The sequence below is a fragment of the Perna viridis genome, chromosome 13 (assembly GCF_037379345.1).
Source record: "Perna viridis isolate PV_CMFRI_1.1 ecotype Kerala chromosome 13, ASM3737934v1, whole genome shotgun sequence".
Taxonomy (NCBI): Eukaryota; Metazoa; Mollusca; class Bivalvia; order Mytilida; family Mytilidae; genus Perna; species Perna viridis.
In genome coordinates this window covers 12,799,817-12,818,560 of record NC_142457.1, presented here as the reverse complement: position 1 = coordinate 12,818,560, position 18,744 = coordinate 12,799,817, and the positions used below count along the sequence as shown (strand labels likewise).

Below are 18,744 nucleotides of genomic sequence, written 5' to 3'. Positions count from 1 at the left end.
TAAGATAAGCAAAATGAAATAGAAGATTTTGCATTTTAATGCATCTTTTCAAGACCCCGGAAGTTAGCAATAAAATTCTGATCGGTCTTCAGTTTTCAATACGTTAAACATCGGAAATTCCGGTATGGAAAATGAAACTAGACCGAGACTTACTAACCCTATACAGCTTAACTCTCTTTATACGAAGATATCACTGTGTCCATTTGGTCATAGTTCAAGATTTAACACTCTTGTATACGTAAATGTACCACTTACACATAGTGAGACAGTTCCATGTAATAAACAGCCATGCTAATTTGTTTATCTCATCTAATGCTTCATTTCTTCAGTAACTCAGGGAGGGGGAAAAGGGACCCAAAAGAAAAATAAAAGAATAAACAATTGTTACATGAATATATACATGTAGAGATAAATATATTAACTGAAAAAGAAGCCTCATACAATTACAATTTGCAGATATGTCATAAAATATAAACCAATTCTTGTAACATGATTAGATGATAAGCAGGCGCAAGTCCAAGGAAAGGCCTGCCGGGCAAAGCCCTTCTCCCTAAAATTGAAAAAAGCCTTTTTTGCATGAAATTTTGATTTTTCACAAATTCACCACAAAAATGTTCTTGACCGCTTCACCCAGTTTTAAGTTTTATTTACTCCCTTAACCTGAAATCCGGAATGCACCCTATTAAGTTTGATACATGTATTGTGCATGGGACAAATACATGCAACAAAGCCTTTCCGTGATTTTGGTCTTTAAAGTTTTCAACATTTCACACCGAAATATAGCTACAGCTTAAGCTCACATAGCCCCCTCCCAAATCTAAAGCTGCCTCATGAACGAATCATATTTTTCCCTGAGTTCCATTCTTACCTCATAATTTAAGAAACTATCCGCGACACTACCACCACTTCCGACATCTCTATGTTTTATTCGTATGGGTTTTGCTGTTCGTTTTGCATATTCTTTAACACTATCATGCATTCTGTCTGCAGACATAGGTTACTTCCGGTTACTTGCGAACAATTTACATCTGAACGTGTAGCATGCACTATTCTAGCACGTACTCCTGTCTAAAGTAATTTGTATACCTATAAAGACTTCGTTTACAAGATTTAACAGCATTAATCTTGGATGGGCAATATGAAGCCAGAGTTCCGTCACAAACTAGTGTGTTTTTTCTTCTAATATTTTACTCTTCACGTCTTCAATTTTGCTTGAAATAAACATTATTCCATTCGTGATATAAATATCCTTTCCAAACACCTCTAGAAATATCCAATTTACAGACTTAACACATTATATCCACGTTGTGCAGTTTCAAGGACTGTTTCGAAATAAAAATCATGTTAAGTTTCTTTAAATCCTTAACCAACAATAACCTTCTAGACTCAACAACTCGATTTAATCACAATAAGTGCAAGCTATTCCTTGAAAGATCTAATTACGGAAGCCGTTTGTCACAGCCAAGTAACAGGTGAATTAAAACGTTTTGATGACATTGTTACATGCTGCTTCCAGACGACATTTCAAGCACGCGCTCTACAGTGACAATCAACTGACTAGTGTTTCCAAGCATTTCTGGTAATTCATAACAATAATTTGTTAAACAGAAAAATTAAATCGGCAAAATAATTAAACCAAGTGTTGCGCTTATACATATGCGTCAGTCAATAATGCAAGTTAATGAATAAACAGGTGAAAATGAACAACTATTGTCGCATATTGATAATAATATTTGAACAATTCATTTGTAGCATTCTACATCCAATATCTGTATAGATTTACTCATGAGACTGGATAGAATCTTATTATCACAGTAATGCTACGGTTATATGATGTTGACAATGTGAATTGAAACTTCTATGGCAGCTGGTATATCACCGTTAGAGGTGTTCCGAAAGGCAAACATTATTTTTCCATTAATGTAAAATGTCGGAGTAAAAATTAATACGAAACTGACGAGACGTTAAGATTGGAAGTTAAATAAAATTCTGAATAATTGATAAGATTAGATCTGTTTTTCTTTTTATTGTTTCCTTAACCTTTTTGTGCCTTGCAAATTCCGTTCTAATCGTTTTATTACTCAGTTCGATAGTTCAGAATTAATCAAAGAATGCTGGTTATCTTCTAATCAGTAGAAGATACCAGTCTTCGTTATAATTTAGCAACGAGAGATATAATTTCAGATTGAATAGTAGTAACTAAGCTTCATAAATTGATTTTCTTGGGCCAACAGAATTAAATATTGACCGTTTTTATTTTTTTTGTCGCAAAGAAATTAAGTTTTTTTTACAATATTGGCTAATTCACTGAAGTACCATTGAGTTTGAAATTAGTCAAAACATAATCCTTTGTAACAAAACTTGTCTTAACTTGACCGGACCCTATCAACACCTTGCCCTGTCTGCACATGACTCTCACAGTGTCTAAATCTGACACTGTCCTTCCTGGAACCTGTAAATGCCTGGCCCTGTCCGCACAAGTTCCACGCACTCTTAAATTTAGGCGTTCTTCGGCACTCGTGATCATGTATAGGTTATTCACTCTTTCCAATTACTTATCCTATTTTGAAATGTCCTTGAAAATAACTAACGACGACGTCGTGTTGGCCTTATTTGAAGCCACAATAAACATGCAGTCGTAAGTTATGATGTCATAATAGATCAAAGTATCGTGAAGGCATAACTTACGACTAATTTATCGGGAATAGCTACATGTACTAGCCATATACTCTCATGATTTATACAATGTATTTGTATATGTGTAACATACTGAATATAGTGATGGGGAACCAGTCTACGACTAATTTTACTCAAGTTATGATTTTTTTCTGAAAAAGGCTGCAGAACTATAATTAGAATGTCTTTGGAAAAAAATAGAAAATCGCCGTCGTAATCCAAAAAATGTTTGTGATTGTTACGTAATTTATGACAAATAATGGTAGCAATCTCAATCTTGTATTTTACCCAAAAAGGATATCGCGTTCAATTAATAATATCTTGTCGTTAGATTCCATTAAAGGAAGACACAATTTTTTTCTCTGTCGTATCTCTTTGAAATGAGGTTCCGCTCATCAAAGAGACAATCTTTCGATGGTTCAAAATATTGTATGCTATATAGTGAAACCTGTTTTAGTCGAACCCTGAATAAAGCGAAAACCACTTCGAACAAGATTACTTCTGTAGTTTCTTCATATCAATTTCAAAACATTTAAAACATTTGCTTCTGTATAAACCGATTTTTTTTCAAAATCGAACAAATGCTTCTGTCTGAGAGGAGTTCGGTATGGACATGTACAAATGTAATTGAAATTTTATCAAAAGCAGACTTAATAATGAAAAGATTTAAAAATGATAAGCACGACTTCGTGGCAAGATTTTTTTATGCTTCCATCACGGAACTAATCAAGATATTGTGTCAGCCCAACATTTTATCCCGTTCGTGTTCTTTCTGATTAAACAGAGTAGAATACAAATGTATTTGATTTCAAGCGGATAAAGGGGTAAATCAAAATTTTAAATATACGATACGAAAATACACACAGGAAGATGACATGGTCCTACTTAGAAGAAAATAGAGAAGACTTCAAACAGAAATAGCAGTGAAAGAGATATTCAGAATAAGAAAGTATTATACACCCTAATCCATTTCAAATCAAAAGGTGTAAACCTTACTTAAATAATCGTGTACATACAATGTATATTGTCATAATGTTCTTGCATGTGTTTAACAAATATATTTCTTACTGGTATTTTCCCGTTAAACACCACCAATAACTAAACCAGAGAATAATCAACAGGGCTGTCGAACGAACGTACGGACATAAAATCAACGTGCATCACAAGCGTTGATGGATGATGTAGAAATAAAAGTTGAGAATTGTTCTGGAGAGAAAAAAATACTTACGTATAATAAAACTAATTGATATAATAGAAAAAGCCCCCTTTACCTTTGAATTGGGGATTGCGCTAGATAATGATCACTTTCAGTAGATAGGTTTGGATGCTTTGCACAAGTAGTTTATTTTGAGTATATATTAATGGTGATAAATGTCTAAAATATGTTCAACATCACCAAATGATTGTAAAACTTACATTAAATATTTCGGATAACCGATGTCCTTCATCTGCACAAAGTTCGAGAACAATAAATAGATTCTGAAGCTTAATGAAACAAAGAATATAATATATTTTGGGTGAGCCATAGTACACAAATGTTTTGATTTACATACATATACACGTATTTTGTAAATGTACATGTACGTTTTAAATAAGTTACTTAAAATTTAACTTGGAGTAATATTTTGGTAAACCTACAGACAAAACACGGATTTTTTCGAATCATATGTTACATCTAGAAGCTGTTTCCTATATTTTTATATTGTAGAAGTCCGTCTAAACCAAATTTCATATGAGATGTAGAATTTGTTGAGTTTAGACAGATGTCCGGTTTATTCAAGTTCAAAATACATTTACAGTTTACAGTGTCTGGTATAGACAGATTTTCAGTTCATTCAGGTGATACAACATGAACAAGGTTTATAATTCAACTTACACTTCATTGATTTAAGTTTCTCAAAATAAAAACAGAATGAACCTTATATCTGTGTCGTTTAAAGTTCGACAAACGTCAGCCAGGTTGGCTAGCTTCATAAGCAGATAACTTTTAACAACAATGCCTTTAATGTTATCTTTATACATAAGACAATTGCTACAAGCTTCATGATTAATAACTGTTATTGAAAATGCAATAATAATCGTGTAGACCTGCGCTTTGTCATGATATGATGTATATGATTTTAGCAGAACTTAGTTGGCGAATAGGTTTTGGACATTGTTTCTGTCTGAGGCACCATGGGAAAAGAGAAAATCACTGAACAGCTTTGAAAGCTGCTACTGTGTAACATTTGCTTGATTCAATTGGTGGTATTGAAAAGAAAGCGCAACAACACAAATCAGGGAAACAATGCTTTAATGCTAGTTTGTACGGTAATGAGGCATCGATTCTTCATTGTCATTTGCTGTGAACGATTTCAGTGTCGCAAAACCTTCATGGAAAACACAGAAAATCTCTGAGCAAAATTGAAACGATATTAGTCTGAAATAAATCTCATACGTGCAGCTTTTAACGGGATTGAAATTGGTCACATGCTTTGTGCCGTCACGAACGCCATTAATTCAACAATTATTGAGACATCTAATAACCATTAAACAGCGCGTTAAGTGTCCTGAAAGAACGGTCCAATATTTACAAGCATCGGTTTACTTCATGATATTCATTGGAAAATTGTGGAGAATCTATGGATATGACTTCCTCCAATTTAAGAGTTTTACGACAAACAATAAGACTTCAGGTTTTGTGACTTTATTCGGAATCGATAAGTGGTTTGGAAGATTATGCTTCTTTTGTGAGAATCAACAAACGTATTTCCGGTCTACGCGTTGCATGTGGTACTGTTTGTTATTACAAGGCAGCGCAGATCTTAAGTACTTGGATATAACAAGTATTAAATTATCATTCATATCTCTGTCAGAACACAGATGTAGCGCCACAATCTTACATGCATATATGGAGAACCAAAGAAGGGCGATAGGTCCATATTCTCTATTCCTGAGAACTATGGTTGATGATATAGCTGAAACCAACAGGAAACCACTGGAACAGACCCCCTCGTATTCCATGCAGTACCCCCGCCCCTATTTCAGAATATTTTGACCCGGCAATGTCTCTGCATGTTTCGTTTAGATGTACAGCAGATAGTGTACATTGTTTTATTTCTATGTTTGTTTTGGTAAATTTACTCCGACAAAGCGTTTACAATTTCTTATTTATTGGCGATACATTTTATTATAGTTATTCATGATCAGTTTTTCAAGTGCCCAGTATAATCCTGTTTCAAAGTGTTAATTTCATCCAAAAATAGTTCAGCTACAAGAACACAATCCAGAGTTTAGTATGATTTAGCTCCAATATGTACATTAAACATGTGTGCATTGTACGTGTGTACATTTCACATGTAAAAGTAATACATGTGCACATTGTACATGTGAATCTAGTTAGCTAGAGGTGAAAAAACGCACAGAGTTTGACTGATACATTTTTATGTAGTATAAAATAGAGTCCTTCATAGCATCCAAAGCTTAATTACGTTAATTATAGGTTTTTTATCATTCTGGTTGACTATGGTGACACTAATGTAGCTATAAAGGCTAGAACTAACACCATAATATGAATTGTATTTTTAAATACCTAATTTTCTTTGCAAACCAAAATTTCCTTTCAGTTAAAGCAATAAACACAAATTACAATTAGCAACATAATGGTTTAGTACACGAGCACTGTAATTACCATGTTCGATATTGAAAAGGCGATTAAATGAATAATTATCATTAAGCGACAGAAAATAGCTTTACGCCAATCTCATAAACTCACTTTTTACATTTTATGACCGAAGACTCAATAAAAACTTGGTTAAGGTTTCCAAAGTGTTTCCAAGAAAAGAACTTTGACATGATATGACTACTGCTCACGAAATTGAATCGGTATTTTAAGAAACTTAAGAATGATCGAGGTTTAAGACATCATAAGGTTTCCAAAATTATAAACCAGGTTTTGTTCATCAATAAATGTGAAATGAGACTCCAGTTACCAATCTTAGAAACTGATATGCTGTATAGTGTAATATCGTGCCAAAATTGTCCCAACAAATTTAGGGTAGACATAAAAAATAGGGTCGGTATGTTTACTGGAAACACAAGTAATTTTGATGCTTTTATGCCCATTGAAAAATGATGAAACCGAATTAATCCCAAATTTTTGTTTACAAGATGGTAACTTGGTGTTTGGATGCCGACATAGGAATTTACATTACATGTATTTCTGTATACATACATGTAAGTGGGAAAGTCCACTACTTGCTGGTTGGTGGATCTCGCTAATGTAAAATAAACTCGTACATGTAGGCACCACAAATACCCCTTCTTTTCGGAACCATACATTACATGTACATGTATGATGTATATAATAAGCATATCCATTTCTATTTTCTTATTGAAAGTCTTGGGTTTAACCTTAAAAAAATGGACACGTCAAGTTAAGTACTCCAAGAAGGATCTAATTACAAATCTTATTGAAGTATAAAAGCCTTTGCTCGTCGTCAAAGTTACCAACCATTGTTTGTGTACTTTCATGACTTTGAAAAGTTACAGCAACATACATACATTGTACATAATCACTTTGAAATTTTGACCGTTGACTGCAGAGCGTAAAAAAACATGTCATTTGAATCAATAAAATAAACTATTAAAATAGCACAATTATACCGAAATCAGCCTTTAACAGAAACTGTTGTGGAGGGAAGAACTCTGCAAAGGGTAAAAACTATCATTATCAAACATGCGTAAGAACAGTAGTTACATTTGTACCATAATATTATATGTACAGAATGTACATTCTCATCTGTAGCAACACAAAAAAGATTTTAATTCCATAATAGTTTTTAAAAAAACGCAGTAAAACACACGCACACAAAAACTAAGCGAAGTTAATGCACTACAAAATAACTATAATCATACCTGAGATTCAAACGACTGGGAAGGCGTCATATTCAGAAGTGTATTGCATGAAGATGCAAAACTAATTATTATTGTATACGTGTATCGCGCGGCTAATTAGTAGTGCTTATTACACAAGTCAATTATTATATTTCAAATTACAGTACATGTGACATAGAGCAATTATCATACAGTCAAAACTTTATAAATCGAATCCTGAATAAAGCAAAGACCAGTCTAACCTACATATTTCTGATATCCGTTTATATCAACTTTTAATTCATTTGGAGTGAGTTTAAATCGAAGAACTTCCTCAACCAAACAAGTACTTCAGTGCGAAAGGAGTTTGGTTTAATAAAAGTTTCACTCTATTAGTTGTAAAATTTGACAGCCGGGACATGAAAAGGACATAATAAAGTATTGAACTTAGATAAATTATATATTAAAACATTACATTGTATCACTGCGACTTCGGTGTTCCAGATAATTAGTTTAATTGTTGGGGTTTAACGTCCGAGCAGCAATATTTCAGCTATATTCAGACGATGAACATGAAATTGATGATAAAATGATCATGAAATGATGATGAAATGAAAAAGGGATGGGATACAAGGACTATGGGGTCGACAAATTTTGATTGCCACTGGAAATAGGGAGAGATGGGTAGGGTCGGGCAATTTAGCCTCCTGTGGCGGAGCCCTATGGTTCCTACTCCGGGAGAATACCACAGTAGGGTTCTTTAACGTGTGAGGAACGTGGCATCTTTCCCAACACGGTGCACCACTATGGTATGCGGTCAGGTTTTCCGTATTATAGCCTGACAACCCCAGCATGTAACACGCTAGGGGTACCCCATTCCACCACCTGGGGCACACATCCCAGTTGCTCTGTGGGCAGAGCGCCCTAGCCCCCGGCTAGGGTTTTGAGCACTATTTAGTCGCCTTTTACGACAAGCTTAGCGCTGCTGCAGGCCTATTCTTTTAACACCCGGACCTTTACGGGGCCCAGATAATTAGCGTTACATACATTTCTGACAATAAATATCATGCACTTAATTTCTGGAAAACGTCATTTAAAGCCGTGTTAAACATGGTGTACGAGGGACGAATAAGCAAACGCTTGTCGAACATCTTTATAAACCACGCCCTTTAACGTCGATGGCAGGCATGTATCATACATATAAGATCAATACCTCGGTAAACATACTGAAAAAATAGCATAACTCATTGTTAGCAGGCTCCATCGTGTCGTTCATTTTGGGTCACTGTATACATATATCATAATGTCTTCATTTAAAATTTCTAAACCATTGTTCATTCACCTCAGAACGTTAAATATTTGAAATGCCGTTTAAAATCGATTTATTTATTGGATTCATAGTTTCATTTAAAATTGAAACACATTTTTTCTAAGGATGTTTTAACGCAAACTAACGCCAGACAATAAACAATAATTACAAAATCATGCATAGGTATGAAACTAAAACTGGGGGGGGGGAGGGTCTGGCAAAAAAGGGTGAGGTGAGAGATGATCATTGAAATACTATTTAATCCTTTGTTTTCGTTTGATGAAGACTTAGTGATGAACACAAGCAAAAACATTTGTTTTTTATCTTATTTCATCACCAGCCAGTAGAAAATCTAATAATGGAATCTACAATTTCAAATGCAGTTTGGACGTGGCCATCACATATTTGCTTTGATTTTCTTTAATACTATGTCTATAAACTATACCAGTTGTCGTAAGACAGGAAAATATCACTGAAAAAAGTGTACTGTCCTCTTAATCAGTTTAATAATTCAGTGTTTTTTTTACACGAAACTAGAATCAGTCGATAAATTCGAAAATAACAAGAGAAAAGCAAGTCAAACGCAAAAACCAAATGGGCATATCAGCAGTTATAACATAAGTGAATGCATGGCATAAAAACGACAATCTGATCACATGTGGTAAGCTGGCACTATCATACATTCCAGAATAAAGTTTGGATGCGCCAAGTAGATAGATAGTAAAAATTATAGTAACGATACATATTACAGTTTTGCTCTCGTAGAATTGGTATTTATTCACGTGCTTGTCGAAACGTTGAGAGAATGCACTGTCTTGACAATATGCGCGTTCATTAAATTTGGGCTACACTACGACGAAGAATGATACCAGGATACACTATGACTAGAAGTGGAGGGATACACAATGACTTAGAATAGTGGGTTACACTCAGACTAGAAGTGGAGGATACACAATTACTTAGAGTAGTGGGTTACATTACCACTAGAAGTGGAGGGATACACAATTACTTAAAGTAGTGGGTTACATTACCACTAGAAGTGGAGGGATACACAATGACTTAATAGTGGAGGGTTACACTACCACTAGAAATGGAGGATGACATTGTGGTGGGCTGCGCTACAACTATGATCGATGAACTTTGTGTACACAACGACTTTTGACAGCATGCAGGGTTGTTATGCTGAGCTACAAGAAGGATTGGCGTGCTGGAATCCGACATAGACTGGTTGGCTTCACTCCGACTAGGATTGTGGAACTACACTTTGACTACCATTGATTTTCATTCTTATTACCAGACAGGTTTTTTCTTACATACCTTTCTTGATGTCCAAGTTGAATAAAATAACATCAGGGAATGTTCGAATGTAAAACGTTTTCCACATAAAATGCTCAGTTTCCATAGTTTTGTTTTGAGTATGCTTTGTATACAATTTATATCTTCTTATGTATTTGATTCTAATGATGCAGTTTTTCGAAATTTGCAATACTAATATGATCGGTATTATTGTATAGGGTTTGTAAGTCTGGTCATGTGACTCCGTGGTTTCACGAGAATGGGCCCTTGTCCACCATTCAAATGCATAGAAATTTGTCATTTTCAGAGCATTGGATTCAGTATATAAAAGCCGAACATATTTTCGTGCAAAAATACAAATAAAAATGACAAATATCTATTTCCACACATGATAATAGTGTTAAGAAAAGTGTAAAATAGAAGATTTTGCATTGCAATACATATATTATGAGATATATTTATTTATTATTTGAATGGAAGTCCCATGCACTGAAATTCTTCAATGCGGAAGTAGTGAAACTTAGACCATCTAAAAAAAATAGTACTTTTACAATATTAGTGAAGATATATACGAGTATCATCTCATGTGAGATTTGATTCAATTAACGATCGATGTGTGAAAGAAGATGCCATGTTTACTGGTGAGTACATAGGGTCCGATGTGTAATAAGTGCGAATACAAGAAGTCTTATAGAGAGACATGGTTTTGGTGAGTACATAGGGTCCGATGTGTAATGAGTGCGAATACAAGAAGTCTTATAGAGAGACATGGTTTTGGTGAGTACATAGTGTTATAAGCGAGTACATACAAAGTGCTTAAATAGTTTCTGTGAACGGGGCGGTGTGTATGGTGAGTATAAGGTGGTGCACACATACATGTATGTATGACATTTGGTAGTACAAACAATATTATGTTGAATACATGTATGTACAAACAAAACGGTATGATGTTGGGTGAGTACAATACATTTGTGAAATCAAGACTGATAAACAATAAAAGACAGGAAAAAAAACAACTTACCAGAATCGATAAAGAAACATTGTGTTTCACATTACGCCTTTCCATTTCATCATGATTATAAATACACAATTTCATAAGTACTTGTGCTATGATGGACCAAAGTTGTAATAAATTCTTCACAAGAGACAAGAATTACGAAAAACTAATGATCTTCCATTCTCTTGTAACAATTTCAACGTCACTAAAGTTTCAACTTCTAAATACTTGTAGTACCAATTTGCGTTGATCTCCTTTTAAAGACATTGCAACCATCCAATGTTATATTATTGACCAGAATGCGTAAGCATGCAACGCAAATGGAAAAAAAATGCATTCCTTTAAAGGAAAATAAGAATTAGTTGTGATATCTAAAGTCTTCTTTAAACAAATGCCATAACTTTAAATGAACATGTTGCGTGCACCTGTATCAAATTCGATTAATAGTTTCTCCCAATTAAGGGGTCGAAAGTATCGATAATTTAAGCGCGATTTCATCTTATGATAAAACTACAAGAAGGCTTATCTACATGTTCTTGCGTGCTGGAAATCGATAGTTGTCACTAAAATGTGACAATTAAGTTCTATTATAATTATATCTTCTAACTATTAAACAGTATAATTAATGAAATTGGCAATAATTTCTGTACTGAGACAACAGATTCTAAGTTAAAATCATCGAGGATTGGTTACTTCCGGTTTGACCGGAAAAGAAATCTATCATGACCTATTTCCATTGACGTAATAATTCGAACGTGTCTCAAACTATCCGTGTGATGAGCTATAACTACCGTAACGGTGAAAAATCGTATTAATAATTATCAATAGCATGTCATGTCAAAGGCGGCCCAAGAATTAAATATGAAAGGGTGGGTGCGGGGGTAAATAATATGTGAACGGTGAAGATTGCATGCCAAATATTTTTGTTATTTTTTTACTAAAAAAACACTAAATATGAAATAGTGATGCCAGGGGTTTGAGGGGCGAGGGTTGTCTCAAACCTCTGACTTGGGAGGATGGACAACTTGTTATAAATTGAATTCTTACAATAAAAATTATATAAACTTGATCTATTATAATAATGTAGAACTAAACTATTCACTTCATGTACAGGTAGACTTCAGATATAATTCATGCATACATTAACCCGATGTTATTTTCAATGGAACGAAATTTTCATTTCATTGTCATAGAGAAGGACGCACAGTATAACACATAGCTATAATTAATTAATGACGGACTCCGATTAATGTCATCCTCAACCGAATGTAAATTGAACCACCCAAAACAATGGCATAAATTTCGCAAATAATTTCAAACATTAAAGATTCGTATTACGTTCATTTTGCATTTAATTGTTTGATAACTTATTCTTATGTGGAATGTGGAATGTTTATCAAAATTTCCATTAACCTTTAAAACAAGTTCAGCTCACCGGAATACATGTACATGTAGGTACAAAACGCAAATCTTTAAATTGTTAATATGAACGACATTATATATGATACTGCATGTATATGTAGGTGTTCATGTATACATTTATAAATACATATTGCACACTAAACAATACACCATGTTTATGAACATGCGTACCAAACATTATATTTAATAATAATGCTTCTTTTTACATTTTGTGCGTTGGGTGTGCATACACTTACCAGTACACTCGTAGCTCTTCGTATGTCTTTATTTTGTTTTTGTTTAGCACTTGCCCATCGTTTTGGTCTAATTTGTTTTACAGATTCGCCTCTCCACATCGTAAAAGATAATTGGAGAAGGTATATATATAACAGCTCTAGTTAATATCCAGTTTTGAATAATGTCCACTTATCCTAACAACCAAGCATACTTTAATCGGACCTTCATCATTTTATCTCCTGTATAACTAGTTCTGGGTTTTAAGTCCAATTTCGTATTCGGCGTCCAAATACAGTGTCTAAATTAAGGCAATGATCAATATTAAACTAGAAACAAGAAATCTTTCACTTCGAAACCAAGCATGATATTCATGTCCACTATATGTATGTACTGTATACACAATGAAGAAGTTAATAACTTTCCCACATTAACATTTTTACACAATCATTATCACTTAAAACGATAACTACTTTAATTGATATCCGCTAATCGATCAAATCAACGGACACTATTTAAAAGCACACGTTGAAGTGACAAAAACAAAAAAAACAAAAACAAAAAACAAACAAACAAACAAACAAAATGTAGTGTTACTGTTCTATGTGTTCTTCTCAAAAGTCAAATATTATTTTTAAAATTTCAATTTTTTTCCTGAAATAATATTGCCCGGGAATACTGTATTCTCTGTCGACAAATTCCATAATTACCGCATCAACACCATGGGCAAATGACAAAGCATTGTTTGCAAACGTACGAACAAACCAAAACCTGATTTAAAGTCGAATTCGATCTTGAAATACGATTCATTTCGAACTGTAGATTAAGCCGCCATTTTCTACTTTAAAAAATGTAAACAAAGTCACGTGTGTTTTATAAATTATTGAAAAATTTCATTGACAGAGATACCTGGTTTCAGAAACAATAATAACTTTAAATTAATTTGTTTCATCAATTAATTGATTTTGCTCTCCAAAAAGGCCAATATAATATCTCATAATTGCGATCGCTTTGTACCGGATATTATCGTTAATTGGTTCTATTGCTAAGCGGATATGATGCATAGATCTTCAATTATATGGAAACAAATAGGGCCTCCTTCATAACAGAAGTGGATTGAATTTATAGGTATTCTATTGTTATCATGTCAGACTATTTTGTTCTGAAATAGACTAGCCACAAACAGAGTGTTTTAATATCATAAACGAGGACAATAAATCAGGTTCAGTGACCTACTTGTACTCCGTACATATATATCTTCTAAATTGAAACTTTGAAATATACATGTAAGTTTGTTCATTAAGCGTACAAATAGTATTCCCTCCCAACGTAAGCTAGCTTAACAACTTCGAACAGAAATAGAATATATATGGAAACATCAGTAAGTGACGGCGCATTTACCCAACGCATACTCTTCGACATTAAAGTGTCAGTCCCTGTAAAAATCAGACAGCGGGTGAAAGATGACATGGAAAAAAACCCACCATTTTGAAAGTTTTATTTGACAATTCGCACCATCAAAAGCAAAGAAATAAGACAAGATTTTCCATATCATGCTAGGCCATTGAGTTACAATTTCACTGAAATGCACTAAAAATGAACATTTTAAGGGCAGATAACTCTGTCAATAACCTCATTTTTCTGACACTCTATTGGAAGATTTCTGAGCAAATCCAATGATGCAGAGACAAAATTATGGTCTTTCTAAATACAGAAAGCATCTTTGAGAGATATTTTATTGTCTGATGGGTGGGGTTTTTGACATGCATGTTTCTGAATTTTTTCCCATTTTGCCTGATTCTTTCAAACACGATATCTTACATGCAGACACAGTGTACATGCAAAAGTACTAAAAGAAACTTCCCATTGAACGTTTTTGGTGCGTACATGTATTTCCTAATGATTATAGTATCGCTTCGCCGATCTGATACAATGCATATTAAAAATACTACATACCTGAAGAATACTTCACTTAATTAACAGTTTAATAACCTCATTTAGTTTCTTATATTTGTTTTCGGGTGGTTCTAAAGTACTACTAATACAAATTTAGTACTCGCTTTCTAAACTCAGAAGATACTATTGTAATATGTTTTTGACATTTATTCATTGATAGATTAATTAAATTTTATTCGCACCTTTGTTTCAAAAGGGACGTCATTGTAAAACCCAACCCCTGGCTACGGGTCTTTTATCTTGCACAGAAAGCATGTCTACTACAGATGAAATCAGTTCTAACCTCTCACTAACTACCCTAGAACTGTCAGAAGAACAGGTCTATGACAGATTTAGAGCAGTTCTGCTACTAGTCGACTTGGAAAATCCGCATTTCAAGATAGATATACAAATACGTGTAATACAAGCATGGCGAAACATACATGTACTACTAAGGTAGTAAGATATGCTTATATGAGATTGATGAACTTCTTCCCGCGTACAATTGGCATAATTGATATAAATCATAAGATATTTTTTCCTCCACGTGTCTATTTTTATTCGTAAACCACTAATGCTACGCATTCCGAGGCCACGGAAAAACAAATAATGATTACCATTAACACGTGACAGTTTATTGATAATATTAGTAGTATTGTCCTTGCCGCTCCCTATGTTCGTGCAAATGTTAACCTTACATTCTGTTCATGATTCATGACGCATTTTCGCATTAAGAAGTTTCTCAAAAGTTCATTTGAATATGTTTTAATGTAATATGGTTGAAGTCAAACGGGATCAAAATGGATCGGAATGAAAGAAAATGTCAGCACAAAGCCACCCATAGGTCTTCAATGAATGAAGAGGAAATCTTACCACTACAGCTGGCCCCAAAACAACATTATACACAGGTACATTGTAATACTTCCCCCATATACTGTACTCCAGCAACATAAAGGTTAACTGGAAGTGAAAGACATACGAAGTACACTGCTGTACATATATATATCTTCAAACTTAATAATCATACTTCTATATTTTTATCTTGACATGAGAAATGTCAAGTACAAGTTTGTACATGTACATGTTTTCCAGTTCTCATTAATCTATACCTTTGTAACTGCTTGGAATATATACAGATATGTATACTAACGTTCAAAACAACGATTTATACGTGGAGACATGACAAAAAATAATTGAATGAAACGGCTATAACATACGTGTTGATTTAAGTGTACATTTTGTAAGATTTTGCAAGAATCAGGCTAAATGGAAAAAATCAGAAATATGCATGTCAAAAACACATCGATCTAACAATATAATTTCACTCAAAAATGCTTTCTTTCTTTGAAAAGACTATTATTTGATCTCTTCTTTAATGGATTTGCTCAGAATTTTTTTCATAGAATGTTAGAAAAAAGAGATTTTTGACAGAGTTATCTGCCCTTGAAATATTCCTTTTCAGTGAATTTCAATGAAGTTATAACTCTAGTTACCAACATTATATGGAAAATCTTGTCTCATTTGATTTTGATGGTGCAAATAGTCAAATTATACTATCAAAAATGGTGGGTTTTCTCATATCATATTTCACACACATCCTGATTTTTACAGAAACTGACACTTGTATGTAAGCACATTCACACTGAATTTAACCGCTCTTCGGGTCATGTCCGTATACTAGTTGAAATATGTTACCTTAATTTGAGCCATTGTTTTCATGGACTTAATAGGTTTTATTGTCTGTCGTCTGTAACTTGTTGTTGGAATCGAGGCTACAGCCGCTGATGTCATCTCAAACTAGATGATATGACGTGTATCTACTGAATTTTGATGTAATACCTCGATGAAACTTTTGCCATATGAAACCATACTAAATGATTTCTTAGTCAATGAGATAGTTTACAAGGCGGATCTCCGAATGACAAAAAAGTGTCGGGTGTTTTTTGTTCTTACCGCTTAAATACAAGACAACGTCCAAAATTTTAACTCCCAAATGACGTAAAACATTAAATCGTTGCGCAACAGAACGTCAACTGTAAAAAACAAACACACAGCAAGATTATATATCCAAAACTATAATTTAGACGAGAATGAGGCCAGATCACAGATCAAAATCATACAAAAAGAATTCACTTCCTGCAAGCTTTCCAAAAACAAGAACACTGGAACTGTCTAATAAGAATAACATTGAAATTGATGGTCACCAGATCCGCAGAGAGTATACTATATCGTTCGGATGTTCGAATAGGTTGAAATGACCCATACAAGTAAATCTCCGAGGAGGTTCGAATAACCACTTGATACTTACGGTAAGTAGAAACAAGTAACAAATGTAAGTTTCCTTAGAATAATAAAGAAAATAGCGAAGAACAATCAGATGGCACTAGCTAATATTGTACACGTCAAAGTAATTAGACAACATAGGATAACTTGGAATAAGACACAGAATCATAATTAATTATACTGGATAGTTAATATTGTTAACATAGTCGTTATGTACCAGAAAAAAGAAAATAAATAGATTCAGATGTCAAACATGCAGAAATGAACACTTTAAGCCAATGTACGACTTTGAACATACAAAATGACGTCTTAATGACGAAGTGATTTGACGAGAGTCCGCTGCGTGAACTCATTGGCAAAATGGTGGAAATGTTTTTGTAAATTGTTTTATCACTTTGTAGAAATAGCTTGCAGAATTAAATGAAAATATATACATTGCACTTTAACGATACACTGATATTTGCTTCTGAAAGATGAATATCTTTTGGAATGCGTCCGCGTTGTTGCTGGTTTCCATCAGGGTTCAGATCAAAACTTTTTCCGAGAAACTGAACAACAGACATAAATGCTGCATTTCACAAAAAAAAGATACAAATTATTTAAACTTGATACGAACTTGCCATTCTAACTGCATTGAGCGCGGGATTGTCAGTAGATGTGTGAGGTTGAACTCAGTTGGTAAACTTTTTATGTTTTAACTTTACATCTGCGTTGGATTTCATATCAAGCGAGGATAATAAATTATCAAACTGACTTCTTTATACATGCATGCATATGACATAGTCAGCAGTCACAGTATTTTAAGCATCACATAGTTAAATTACATGTAGGTTTAAGACCTGTATTCTGTCATGTATTTCAGGATCTGTTCATATTCTAAGAGAGGTAACTCTAAATCTCTCCTCTGAAATATTATCACCAATGCTTACCCATGTTTAATTATATGATTGGAATTCCAATTTAAAGATGGGGAAATGTTGATATTTGAATACTCAGTCTAATCAGTTATTGTGCACACTTCAATGACTCCAGAACTCGCAGATTATGATAACTTATATCCCATAGAGAAAAGTGACACAGAGACGTCTTCGATTCTGACAGAATTAATGTGATTTAAAAGTTCAAACCTATTAATTTAGATAAAATAGTCATACGTGTGTGCCCTTCATTAAAATCATAATACAATGAATAAGCATTACTGTCAAAATCAGAATCCATGAAATGGAAGTGTTACAAGTTATATACATCATTTATTAAATAAAAATTCAATTTTCTCCTGGGACCGGAACTCGGTAATCCAAAATGGAGTCCAATCATTGTATTTATAACAGATACGCACGGCTGTATTGTCATAATCAAATCATTCAATCCCATAATAGAATAAAGCGTCCGTGGCAAACATTGCAAACGTTTTTTATCCAATAATAATTGATCTCGTGGGAAATTTATTCTCATCCGAGTTTATCTTTATCCGTTCCTTTAACCTACCATGTGTCGTCCGAATGTAGATATATTCGAATGATTAAACACAACATTGGTTTTGGGGCTGTTTTGTATTACAACGCACCTGACTGGTTGTATATGAGTTTTGTATTCTAGTACGGTGTCTGCAGTTAGAAGTATGAAGCACATGTTGCGGGTATTAGTTACATTTCTCATTGCATTCCTTTACAAACACATAAAAAGTGGAAATAAATGAGAAATGTTTCAAAAGCACAAGCACCCTTCCTATCAGTATTACATGTGTATATCGTGAAGA

At 33.8% G+C, this 18,744-nt stretch overlaps 1 protein-coding gene across 12 annotated transcripts in view; it reads right to left on the bottom strand.

The window, feature by feature from the left end:
• The window catches only part of LOC148599628 (dipeptidyl peptidase 4-like), a 162,224-nt gene that overhangs the window by 80,673 nt on the left and 62,807 nt on the right, over window positions 1–18,744 (bottom strand). For 2 of the 12 annotated variants that reach the window (XM_088559851.1, XM_088559856.1), the window contains exon 1: window positions 16,398–16,988. The exons of 4 other annotated variants lie outside the window; for them this stretch is intronic. In XM_088559851.1, the coding sequence (XP_088415977.1) occupies window positions 16,398–16,493 (96 nt within the window). In that variant the 5' untranslated portion in view covers window positions 16,494–16,988. Of the gene's footprint in view, window positions 1–868; window positions 1,412–7,572; window positions 7,622–12,790; window positions 13,321–16,397; window positions 16,989–18,744 lie in introns of those variants that run through there. 6 more of the 12 variants (XM_088559844.1, XM_088559845.1, XM_088559849.1 and 3 more) reach the window with 5 other exon arrangements.